General features: G+C 51.9%; 1 protein-coding gene across 1 annotated transcript in view; it reads right to left on the bottom strand.

Moving 5' to 3' along the window:
• Window positions 1-11,245: 11,245 nt before the first annotated feature.
• The window catches only part of EHMT1 (euchromatic histone lysine methyltransferase 1), a 60,537-nt gene continuing 58,806 nt past the window's right edge, over window positions 11,246-12,976 (bottom strand). The window contains exon 27 of the mRNA XM_084272368.1: window positions 11,246-12,922. Coding sequence (XP_084128494.1) covers window positions 12,739-12,922 — 184 coding nt within the window. The 3' untranslated portion in view covers window positions 11,246-12,738. The remainder of the gene's footprint in view (window positions 12,923-12,976) is intronic.

Here is a 12,976-nt window from a genome sequence, read left to right on the forward strand (position 1 = left end):
AAGGTGATGCCCCATCACCAGACACACAACACAGCACCCAGAGGTGACAACAGCCTTTCACGTGCTGCCGATTGCTTCCTTCCCCAGGAGCTCATCAGTTAGACTAATGAGGAGCTTCAAGTCTTAGTATTTTTTTCCCATGACTGCAGCTGAAGTTTTCTGCAAGACAAAAGCTAATGTCATTAGGAAAACCGGTGGGAATCCAAAAAGAGGTCACATGTATTTTACAAATGTTATTCAATCTCATGGTTGCATCATTCCTAGCAAGAAAACACTCCTCTGCCATTACTTGGTTCACTGGGAGCAGCAAAATTGCCCACAGTCTTGAAGAATATAAAATCTCTCATGATCTGACCAACAAAAAATCCAAATCCAAACCCCACAGACTCTCTCCCCTTGGAAGTTACCCCATCTCCAAGAAAACTGCAAAGCTTGGGGACAACCAGTACTCAACACCCAGCTCAGGGAGGCAGGTTGGGTGGAGGCAAGGCCCTCCCCCATGAACAGCCTGTCTCTCATGTCCAGATGCTTGATGCTTAACATCTAAGAAGCCTGTGTGATCTTCAGATCAAACCCTCATTTGGTTCATTAATCCAGAGCATTTCGATGCAACCAGAACTGCTCCTGTGGCTGGGTCAGTTTTCTTCCATGAGCACATCAAGGCCTCTTCTCCCACCCTCCCCAGGAAGAGGCGAGTCCCCATGTTCCTGTCAAATGATGGTGTTGGCTATTCAAGTTACTCCTTGGTGAAGCACAAATGTACAGCCAGCGCTGTAAATACTGGCAGCTCTGCAAGTTAAACACAGTAATTACGGCTCAGAAGCATTCAGAGGAGGGACACGTTTCTCTGCCAGTGAATGGGGCATTCAGTATCCGCTTGACATCATCTCCTGGAACATGAAAATTAGAGGGATCATCACTTGGGTGGAATAGAAATGTGTGTTAATGGCAGTGAGCTGGGTGGTCAGCTCAGCTCCTAGCACTGTGGCCGTGCTGCATCCCCACAGGACATTAGCTTGAAGCAGCAGAGCAACCCAAGGAAGGTGAAAGCCAGGACCACCAGTATCAGGAGTCACTCGATGGCCAGAAAGTGGTTGGTGTACAGGAACTGAGTTCTTCACACTTTTGGGCACTCAGGACAGAGTTAAAGGCAACAGGAGTTCCTGGGGGAGCAGGATGCAACTCATTGGGTATTTGAGCTGAGCAAGCTTGATAGTACCTCCAGGGTGGGCAGCAAGGGTGTGGCAGTGGCTTCAAGACATCCCTGACAAGGTCACCACCTGGTTTTGTGACCTGAGGTACGAGGGAACAAAAGGAAACAGCACATCCTTGTGCTTACAAAGCTGCTCTGAAAAGCCCTGTAGCCATCATGGGCAACAGGGTTGGAGGGGACAGCAGTCCATATGAGCCCCATTGATTCACCCTTCTGGACACAGCAGGAACAGGTCCACCAGCCATTTCTAGGGGGGAAAGAGTGGACCACATCACTTGAGCAGGTACCCATAACCACACAGATCGATGCTTCTGGCCAGAAAACACGCAGAGGAACAGTACACTGTGTAGGAAAGGTGGGTCTGAAAGGGAAGGAGGACCTGGGGGCATGTTCATAAGCACCTGGCCTTCTGCTCAGATACTTACAGCAACAGAGGGCATGATGGGGGGGGAGTTACACATGAAATACATCCCATCTAAGTCCTCAAGCATCACTGCACCAACTGACCCTGTCTGGGAAGAGATGATCTGAAAGGAACACAAGTCTTCTCCTGCTTTGAGGCCTTGCCTCCCTGCCAGGCTGGGGGAACAGCTCCACAGGGTCGCTGCACACAGCTCTGCTCATCTCTTCACTCCCAGCACAATCCAGCTCTCCTGCCAAGCCAGCCTGCAAGCTCCAGGCCCGGTACCACGCTCGCCTTGCCAGGCACCATCTTCACCCACCCCTTTCCCAGCCTCTCCCAGTGCCTCGTGCCTTTTACACACAACCACGACAAACCCCTCAGTGTTTTAATCAGAAGCTGGTTGTTTGCTTTCGCTCTAAACCATCTGACATGTGCAATAACCACGCAGCCCAGTGCCCTGTGTGGGGTATTTGTCTTTCCTGTTCCCATTCCAGGGGGTTTAACAAGGGATCAGTTCCCGGGACTGGGCCCATTTTTCACTTCACTGAGGAATAAACACACCAGGCTCATTTCACTCTGCAAGTGGCATTAAAGCAAAAGAGCACAATACTTTAAAAGGGAAGAGTTATGCACTCCTGGTGTTGCTCCTTCACCCCACCTTGGAGCCCTGCAGACCCTTTCCTCACTCCCAGAGTGACACTATCCCTGCCAAAAACCCCATACAGTGTTTTGGGGGTTGCACAGACTAACCCCAAAGATCTGTGCAGCTCTGAGCAGCGGCTCCCAAGGCCTGAGCACCATCAGACTGCATCCCCCTCAATACCTTCTCCTCCCATTATCTACTGAGGACACCTCCCCTACTGAGAGAGGCTGAGGGAGCTGGGCTGGTTCAGCCTGGAGAAGAGAAGGCTGTGGGGGGACCTCACTGCAGCCTTCCTGTCCGTGAAGGGAGCAGAGGAACAGGAGGGGAATCAGCTGGTTAAAAGGGTAGACACTGGGAGGACAAGGGGGATGGATTAAAGCTAAAGGAGGGAAGGTTTAAATTGGATATTAGGGGAAGTTTTTTAGAGAGAGTGGTGAGGGGCTGGAACCCCCTCTGCACAGTCCATAAAGAAACCCATCCTCTGGGTACCACATGTACCATGGGGTAAGCGATGGGACCTAGAGGGGGTCAGGAATCAAAATCCCTGGAGATAGTTCCACACACTGAGCCTCTACTATGATGATTTTGGGTTTGTTTTTTTTTTAAACAGTAGCACAGGTCTGTCCTTGAACCCTGAGCCCCAGCAGCTCCAGGTCAGTCACCCTGTGTGGGAGCTGCTTTACCTGCCAAGGGACAAACCAAAGCAGGTGTTTTGTTCCTGTGGCAGTTTAGCCCTGGCTAAAGGCCAAATGCCCACCAAAGCCACTCTATCACTCCCCTTTTCAGCCGAAAAGAGGAGAAAATATATATTAGGAGGCTTAGGATTCCAGATAAGGACACCCCCTACATCAAGAGGTAAGGGAGGAAGGCTCACCAGTGAGATGAGTGAGATATGCAGCAGGTTGGAGAATGCCAATGTGGAAAAGAAATGGGGAAAAGAGTAGAAAGATTGAAGGGAACAAGCAGAAACCCAGCACTTCCACTGCACTGGGGGAGAAAGGCACTGAGAGTTTGTACCCCATCCTCTGATGTTATTTGCATTAGAAACCACACAGTTCATGAACTTTTACAGCCACATGGTCTTTGACCCAAAGAATTCGTAATCAAGATGAAGACATTGCACAAGAAAGGAAAACCATCGGAGGGCAGACGTATTTAGGCAAGTGAGTAGGGGAGGAATGTAAACATTTCAAAAAAAGAAAAGAAGCTGTTTTCAACTCCACATCGTCATTTTTTTCGGATGTCAAAGGGGACTGAAGGAACGGGAGTTGGCCAGGAAGCTCATAGAATCTCAGGGGTTGGAAGGGACCTGGAGAGCTCATGGGGTCCAACCCCCCTGCCAAAGCAGCTCCCCAGCTCATATTGCACAGGGCGGCGTCCAGACGGGGCTGGAATCTCTCCAGAGATGGAGACTCCACACCCCCTGGGCAGCCTGTCCCAGGGCTCCCTCACCCTCACTGGGGAAAAGTTCTTCCCCATGTTGGTGGGGAACTCCCTGTGCTCCAACTTGCAGCCATTGCCCCTTGTCCTGTTCCCACAGACACTGAAAAGGGGCTGCCCATTTCCCCCTGCATCCCATACTGAAGATATTGATCTCAGGGAAGATGTTTCCTGCACAAGCTCGAGCCGGCAGAGACCCAGTGGGGATAAAGCCCAGGCAGGTGGGTCAGGGCTTTACTGTGCTTCCCAACCTCCACATGTTCCAGCTGCCAGTAATTTTGAGCAGAAATCCCAGGAATTTCTAGCACTCACATCCACATGTCTGTCATCCAAACCTAGAAATCGCCCCCTGTGCAGCTGGGTAAGGGAAGCAGCCTGACACTCGCTGGTCTTTCAACACTGAGGCGACTACGTAAAAGCCAATGAGGAATAATCAATAAGCTGAAGAGCGAGTTTAAGGTTCCCCAGCATGGGTACCTGCTGGCTTTCAGAGGCATGGGCGATTGCCAGGGACTTCTGGTGCAGCTTCACATTTGGATCCGGGCTGTTTTTCCGAAGCAGAGCAGAGTTAGGTAACGTGCCTAGTTCTGGGCAGAACTTGGATGTTTACACTCAGTTAGGAATTAGCTTGAGACTCGCAATATGTGCCAAGCTGAGTGGCAGCAAGGACTGACTGCAGGAGAGAGATCTGGGCTCTATTTCACAGTCCAGATTTTTCTTTCTCTGCTTCATTTCAAGAAATAAGGCTCAATCACATCCCTGGGTCCAGCCCTCAGCTGGGAGAAGTCACCGTAGGCGCTGCCGAAGCTGCTTTCGCTGATGCTGAGGGAGCTCAGTCCTGTGGAGCTGTAGACCAGGCAGCACTTGTTTCAACTGAATTAACAAGAAAGGTCTGGAATAGTTAATTGAAATTATTTAGCCATAATGTTTTGCCCTTCTCCTCCTCTCCCTGGCATAATGTTTCCTAAATTGAATTCTTTTAACAGAATCCAATATGCAGCAAAACTGTTGTTCTAGAGAAATAGAAAATTCCAGGTCTGGCTGATGGCCTCCCCCACAGCTTCAGGAGGCAGCAGCTCATAGGAACCCCTTTTTGCTGCCCATCCCCTGCCCAGTGCCAGTGCTGAGCTCCCTTTGGGCCAGGTCCATGGGATAGCAACGGCACCGGGATCACGCAGGTGGCATGGGTGCAAGGAAGGCTCAGCACCAGGACGTCCCTTAGGGCAGCTCATTGCTCCAGGCATCTTCCTCCCCATGCTGGAAGGGAGGGGAAACCTGCACCTAACCAAGCCACACATCCCTTGGCCGAGTCGTTTCTGCACATGATGCACAAAGAATTACAGAGACATCACAAAGAACTGGAAGAAACAGATTCTGCACTGGCCAACACAGAGATCCAGGCTCCATCCAAAAGCAGCGTTCATTTTTATCCATGGGGAGGTGCCCACTCATGTCCAGGGCAAATGCAGGGGCAGCAGACAGCCCCTCCATGCAACAGCAGCGGCTCTGGCAGGGGCTTCTCCAAGCAACGGAGCTGCAATACCCTGAAGCATGTCCCAGCAGCAGCACCAGGACAGTCACCCCCTGGCACACAGAAACACAGCCCCAGTGGGAGGGAGATGCCCCAGCCCAGGTAAAACCGACCTGTGCACAGGGCGACCATGCCCCGAAGCTGAGCTCACTGCACTGGGGGACGTGGCTGGTCTGCAATAGCAGGTGCCATGCAGCTGCAGGAGAGCTGGAGAGCCGTACTGGAGCAGGTCTCCACACTCAGGGAGGATGGCAGCATGAGAAGCTGCTAATTATCCCTGAGATTCACATAGACAGAGCGCTGAACTCCCAGCACAGCCAGCCCCGGGGCTGTGACACCACCTTCTCCACTGCACAGAGAGGCAAGGGCAGGAGGTCTGTGGGTCCTTCAGCATTCTCCTTCCTTCTCTGCCACAGGTTAATGCCCTTTGCAATAGCACTGTCACAGCAAAAGCCGAAACCAAGCCCCAAAACACCACAACTACAGCCTGTCTCTGCCCAAACAATCTCATGTCCCAGGCTTGTTCTATGCAGGAAACCCGCTCCTCTTAAACACTGACACTACACCAGACTATTGCCCCCAATGGCTTTGCAAGTCTTGCCCCAAACCCCTGACTTTTGGGTCTGTTTGTCTTCCTACGAGAGCAGGAGTCCCCCCTTCCCCCCCCCCCGCCCCCCAATCCCAGGCACATGCAGGCCTCAGCGCTGCAGCACCCTGGGTAGATCTCAGTGGCTTGGGGTGAGGTTTTAAGTGCCCAGAGGCAAGTCAGGAGCACAGAGGACCAGCCCAGCCCAGCCCAGATACAAGTTTTATTCACATTTTGCTGATGGGAAACTGAGGCAGGCCTGTGGCAGGGGGTTGGAGCTCTGTGATCCTTGGGGTCCCTCCCAACCCAGACGATCCTATGATTCTATGATCTTCCAGCTCATGAGCAGCAGCGCTGCACAGGGGGCTGGGTAGGAGGGTTGGTGGCACTACCCAAAATGTGCCCACTCCCTAAATCCTACAAAGCTTTCCTATGGGGTAAGAGGCACCGTGGCTGATTGCTCATCCACCACCCAGTGCAACCCACCCCAGGGCAGAGCAGGGCACGTTCCTGTCTCATGGCTGAGCAATTTCACAACATTCCAGCTCAAGAGCAGCGTTTGTACCCAAACCCAGCCCAGGGACGGCCCCGGCCGAACGCGCATCGGTGCAGAGCTGCCCAGACTCATTTCCACCTCCCATGTAAACCCATCAGCTCAGCACCTCCCTGTGCACATGTTGGGTGCTGATGCTGAGCATCACATATCTGTCCACTGAGTCATCAACTCCTGCTCTTTCTCTGCCCCAGGATGTCCAGCTCCAGCATCCCATCGGGTACCGAACTCAGCCCAGGCTCCCCAGAAGAGCTGCGGCTGCTGGGGCAGATCTGCACCGTGGGCAGAAAAGCAGCTCCTGGCCAGAGCAGGAGGGGAAACACAGCCAGCCAGCAGCAGAACAAAGTGCTTTCCTGCCACTAAACTTCCTGAACTTCTTCCAACCCAAGTCTGTGTCAGAGAGACGTTGGTGATGTTAATGAGAACATCCTCCCCATCCTTTACCCCCTCACTTGCACAAGCATTTTGCTCCTGCTGCAGCCCATGGATGCTGCTCACAGATTCCCCAGCAACTTCTCCTAGCTGTTTTCCTCCAACAGCTGCACAACCAGGGAGAAATTCTTTTCCCAGCAGAGGCAGAAGAAAAGGATATTCATCTTATTATATCCTGGTAGAGCTTATCTGCTTATTTGCTGTTCAGAATTATATTTACAGAGCACAACAAAGACAAAGCCAAGTGCACTAATTGCTGTTGCTCAGGTGGAATATTTTCTGCCTACCCTGAGCCCTGCATCAGCAGAGCTTTATACTTTATCTAGTGAGAGGGAACAGCACAGGAGGCTTTTATTATTTACCCATCACTGCTATTTCATTGCCACTGTATTTTCTGAAAGAAAAAGGAAAAAACCCTCAATGATTTCCTACGTGTTGCTCTGCTTTGCAAACAAGCATTGCTGGTTTTTTTTCTTTTAAGCTTATTATACATCACAAACAAACAAATACATCTCCACTTAAATCAGCTTCACCCTGAAAACACAGATGGAGGCTCCTTCAGAGGGCAGGGGAAGCTCTGGACAATCAGGTGCTTCATGTCCTCTGTGTGGTGGGCTCCAGACACCCACCCTCCTGAGCTCTCAAAGGACAAGCCTGGTGCAGCAAGCAGCTCCCAGCAGAGAGGACTTCTAGCCCAAACCCATATATATTTTCCACCCTTTCAACACCACAAACCCTCATCTTACCTCTGCTCCAGCTCATTTAGCTACAGAACATCCCACTGACCCTGCACCCACACAGCAGAGCCCAGGCCAGGCACAGCACCCTGCTCCCAGCATGGGTGTTCCACAGCACCTCCCAGAAGGGCAGCAGGGTGGGATGGGAATTAACCTGTGACCAGCTGGTAGCACTTACCCTTCCCTTGGGGAGGGGAAAGACACCCCCAGTGCAAAACACTGCTGCAGCTCCTTTGCTGTCCCTGTAGCTCCCAGGCACCTCCCCCAAATTAACTCAGCTCAAAGTGCACGTGGCTCTGCCTGGGCTTAGAGGTGTTTTATGCCTTTTGCACCCCCTCAGTGATTAACCAGGCCTGTAGGATCCATATGTGTCCAAGACTTTCTATTCCTGCAGCACTGTTAAAGACTTCTGCAGCCAGGAAAGTTGGCAAATGGATCCCTCTTAAAATAGCCAGCCCTTTTCCTAATGTAATCTCTTGTCATTCTTGTTAGATAGCAGAGCTCCAAGCATTTAAACAAAGTCTTGGCTGACTGTGCTGGTGCCCTGCTCCTACCAGGTCAGCTGGAGAAGGTTGCTGCAGTGATGAGCTTAATCCCAGCCAAACAGGCTGTGATGGTTTAGTAACAGCATCGTCAGCCTGGGGGCATAACCCCCCCTCCCCCTGGTCTCAGCAGGCCTGGGGAGGGGACAAGAGCCACATCTTAGGGATATGGAAACCCCGGGGGGCCTCCAAGGGAAAGGATGGTAAAAAGCTGTTTAACAACCCCCTGATGGTGCTCAGCACATTCTGATTGGGGTGTATCGGGGTCAGGACTCCCTTATTGCCTCAGTTTCCTTCCTTCCACTTCCCCACCCATCCCAGGGGGGCTGGAGGGCATTTATAAATACTACTTTTCCAGGCACAGGGGCAGTTCCTTGCTGCCAGGGCTGCTGAGGCCCCTCTGGTGCTGCAGCGAGAGCAGTGGTGACCCCAGGGCTCATCTCTGCCCCAGCTCTCGGAGCAGTGAGGCTCCCCAGGCCGGGTGGGAGGCGCTGGGGAGCTGGGGCTGGGTCCCGGCAGGGTGAGCCCCATCCTGTCCGGGAGCAGGGGGCTGCACTGTGTGCTCCTTGGCACCCAGCCGGGGGTTTTGGTTTCTCTTGGCACCGCTGGTCCCCTGACAGGCACGGAGCTTCCACATCCCGCAGGCAGGTCCAGCAGGGCACCATCCCGTGTCACCCAGCGCCACCGGCAAGGCGGCAGCCCCGGCAGTTGCCTGATGCTGTCATCAGGTCCCAAGTCCTCTGTAACGAGTCTCACGTTGGTCAGAGGGAAATTCAACGGCAGAGTCGAGCAGGAACTGTGTGTGACACGGGGCTGACCCTGTTCAGCCTCCCCCTCCCAATTAAAACGGCAGCACCTCCCCTCGCAGGCAGCATTGGGCTGTGTTCAGTCAATCAGTGGTGGTGCCTGGGGAAGGGACGGGGACCCCAGCATCAACACCCCTCCCCTCTCCCGCTTCACTGCTCCCATCCCATCTGCAAACTCGAACCTCAGCCCTGGCAGCCAGGACTCCAAGGCCTTTCCCTGCCGACAGCGACACTGCCCGTGGTTTTCATCCTGCCCCTCGCCCGGGAAAGGAAATTAAACAGGTGATAAGGGAGCTCTTTGGGCAGCCAGGGGAATAGGCTGTGCTGTCGGGGAGATAAACTCATATTTCTTCCAGCCCTGGCAAAGGTTCAGGAATGACACGTGGGGGGGGGGAAATTGTACCTTTGTAGAGGTTTTATAGCTCCTACCTGCTGCTCCCAGGCTGTGGGATAACCATCGCCCTCGCACATGGCTCCTTGGTGAGGGGAGGGACAGAGTCTATTAAAAACAAACGAGGATTTTCAGCTGGCCCAGTGCAGCTGCAGGGTGATGGACGCTGCCCTTTGGGTGCCTTTCTCACACCCCTCCCGTGTCCAGCAGCCCCCAGAGAGATGCAGTTCTCTGCAAGGAGATGTGAAGGCATCACCTGTGGCTGTGTGAGCCCATCATGCTCCACCTCTGCCCATCCCTGCTGGGTGCAAATCCTCCCCACAGCTGGGCCTGGCATCGTGTGACCCCACACACCCCCCAAAACCATTGGGGGGTCCCCACCTCTACCTGGGAAACAGCCGACCTGGGGAAAGCTGCGTCCAGAGCTTCCATGCCTGTGGGGGTTTTCCATGTCTCACCTTCAATTAAAGGCCATTATTGTCATTATAATGTTTAATTACACAATACTGGAATGCATCAGCATCACACATGGAATGTATTAGCCTGTAGTTGAATGGCCTCAATGCAAAAGGGCACATGGGGGCATTCAAGGGTCCTGCTCACATCCCCTCCAGCGCTGGCTCTTCCTGTCGACACCCGTCACCATTCCAGCAGCAAAACCCATCATTTCCCGCCAAACCTTCCCGCCAAAACACGTTGCATCCTACTGACCAACCGCCCTCAGGCCGCCCAGCCTGTCAGGGAGGAGGATGAGGCATCTCCGGGGCTCTGCAGGTGCCGAAGGCTCCTGCCAGGGGAGGAAGGGGTGGGGGGAGCATGGGGCCATGACTGAAGCCCCCACCCTCTGGCTGGTCTCTGGCCCTTTATGAATCTCCCAGTTGTGAATATTTTCATGAGCTATTGACTGGCAGTGACTCAGTCCCGTTTTCCCTGCGCAGATTGACAGCGGGGACGGGCGGTCGCTGTGCTTAGTCACGCAGCCTCGGCAGCCTCTGCTGGGACCCCCGGGATGTGCATCCCCCCCCCCCCAGCAACCCCGGGCAGTGCTGCTGGCCTGGCCAAAAACTATCTGAGCCCCATGGCTCCTCCTGGCTGCCTGCTCCCTCCATGGGAAAGGACCCCAGGGTTGGCTCCCAGGTGGGAGATGCCCCCCCACCTCACCCCTTCTCCTGGGCCTTGTTTGGGGGTTTCACTGGCATTTCTCCTCACAGGTGCTGGGGGGGATCACGGGTCTCTCCAAGCTCAACACAGCCATGGGCACCACCAGCACCGCAGCCCACGTCCAGCCCCCAAGGGGATGACTTTGAATCTGAGCAACTCTACATTTAAAAACCAAACCCCAACCCCCCCAGAATAAAACCCAGCCTGGTGGGCTTCTCTCCCCTCCTGTGCAAGCGTGCAGGGAACCCTTCTTTTATTTATCCAATTCTTCCTTCCAAGCCCCAGGATGAGCAGCTCAGCCCTGGCTGGAGGTGCTACAGCACCAGCCAACCAGCCATCCCCATCCCAGCCCCACACATGCCCCCCCCTGCCCAGCATCCCCAACAGGCAGATAAAAAGTCCAAAGTCCTTTTAAAGCACTTTCTTCTTTTTTTTTTCTTTTTTTTTTTGTTTTATTGATTTCATTGAAAACAGAACAAGAAAATGATCAGAGCCCAAAAGACTGCTCCTGTAAAACTGTCAAAAACATTAACAGAAAAAAAAATAATAATAATAAACATGAGGGCATTATGAATGTTCTAGAAGAGATGAACAACAAAAAAAAAAGAACCTGTTACTGCACTAATTACAGTATGGAAAGATATATGCCAAAACAAAAAAAGAACAAACAAAACCCCAAAATTTCAGAGAATGACCTGCCCAGCCACCACACAAAAGGTGATGGCGAATTTATTCACACTACAATACTAACAATTTAAAAAAAGTTTTGTGTTTTTTTTTTTCCTGCGGTTTTTATACTAAAATCACTTTGTTCTTTTTATACAATTGATAGTTTATATTCACGTGGTGAGCAAAAAATCACACCAGAATCAGCACCGTTTTGTTTTGTGGTTTCTTTTTTGTTGTTTTGTCTTTTTTTTTTTTTGTGGGTTTTTTTGTGGGTTTTTTTTTCCTCTTTTTTTTTTTTTTTTGCTTTTTTTTTCCTCCTTTTTCTGTGTTAATGCTAGTCCCCCAATGTTTCAGCAATGGTAAAAAATAAATCAGTTTATTGAAACCTCATAGCGTGTTGGCTTAAAAATGAATCAAATCGAAGGTGCCCAGCGGTACAAAGCGATGGGAACAGACAAGCTGGTGGCATCTGGGATCTTCTTGCCGCAGCCGGCGGACGCCAGTTGAGGTTCTCTAGAATATATATATATCGTTCACTTTATTTCAAAAAACAAAAAAAACCACAACAAAAACAAAAGAAAAGAGATTTTTCTGAAGTTAGTGTCTTGTACAATCCCCTTCAACCTTCCCCAAAACCGCTACTGCGACGGCGGGGCGAGGGAAATCCTTCCTCTGCGACGGGAGCGCGGCCGAGCGGCGCAGAGCAGAGCTGGTTGGTAATGGAGAGAGCCTGGAGGGAGCAGGGTCTTGGGGGCAGCGTCTCTGGGCAGCCAGGGAGCGCAGGGACGGTGAGGACTGTGGGTTTCTTCTCATGGGAAGAGGAATGAAAAAAAGCCGGCGGGTTTGGTGAGGAGGAGGGTGGTTGTTGGAGGTGGCCTCAGGCTCCTAGAGAAAGGCCCCACCACAAAGTCCTGCGAGATGTGGGAGAAAGGAAAAAAAAAACAACAAACCAAACCAACAACCAACAAACCAACAACAACGAAAAGAAAACACAACACACAACCAAAAAACCCAACCAAACCAACAAAACCCATCCAGCAGAACCTGCCCCGGGGCTGTGCCACGCACACCCCAACGCCAGCACATCCCTCCCCCTCCCTGCTCCACCCTCCCCACCCCCGGCTTTTAGAAACAAAGTCCCATCAAGTATTCAAAGTTTATTAAAAGTGAACTGGAGATGACTTGGCATGAAAGATCCATTCAATTAGCGATAGTCGGAGGACGGGCGGCTCTCCCTTGGCTCTGACAACACTTAGCACATTAAGAGATGGAGGCCAGGAACGCTCGCGTGGTAGAAACAGCCACCCCTCCACCCGCAGCTGTGAAAACCAGGGAGGGGAGAACATCACCGAGGTGGGATTTGCTTTTAGTTATTCCTCAAGTAACAGTCGGTGGCACAGCCCTAAGTGTCCCAAACCCTTGGCTTTCCTTGAGCGGGTTTTTTTTTTCCCCTGGTTTTTTTTTTGTTTGGTTTTTCTCTTTTTTTGTTTGTTTTCTCTTTTTTTTTTTTTGGTGGGTGGGGTTTTTTTTTTTTTTTTGCTTTTTTGTTTTTTTTAAATCTTTAAATGGAAATTCAGACAGTATGTGAATCTATAGGGTTAAAACAAGTCAAGTCTCTGAGGATCGGAGCCTCAAAAGGAGCCGGTTGCCGAGGCAGAGCTGGTGTCAGGGAGCCCGTTTTCCTGGGTGTCCTGGGACGAGGTGCTCGCCTGCCGCTGGGCCAGCGCTGAGCTTGAGTGTTGACACTTGGGTGAACCACACTGACAGCTGAAGTACTTGATTTTGATGTCCCAGAACCTGTCTCCATAGTCAAAGCTGCAAGAGAGAGAGAGAGAGACAGGGTCACCACAAAGCAAAGGGCCAGCAGTC

This window comes from Gallinula chloropus, assembly GCF_964237585.1.
Source record: "Gallinula chloropus genome assembly, chromosome: 18".
NCBI lineage: Eukaryota > Metazoa > Chordata > Aves > Gruiformes > Rallidae > Gallinula > Gallinula chloropus.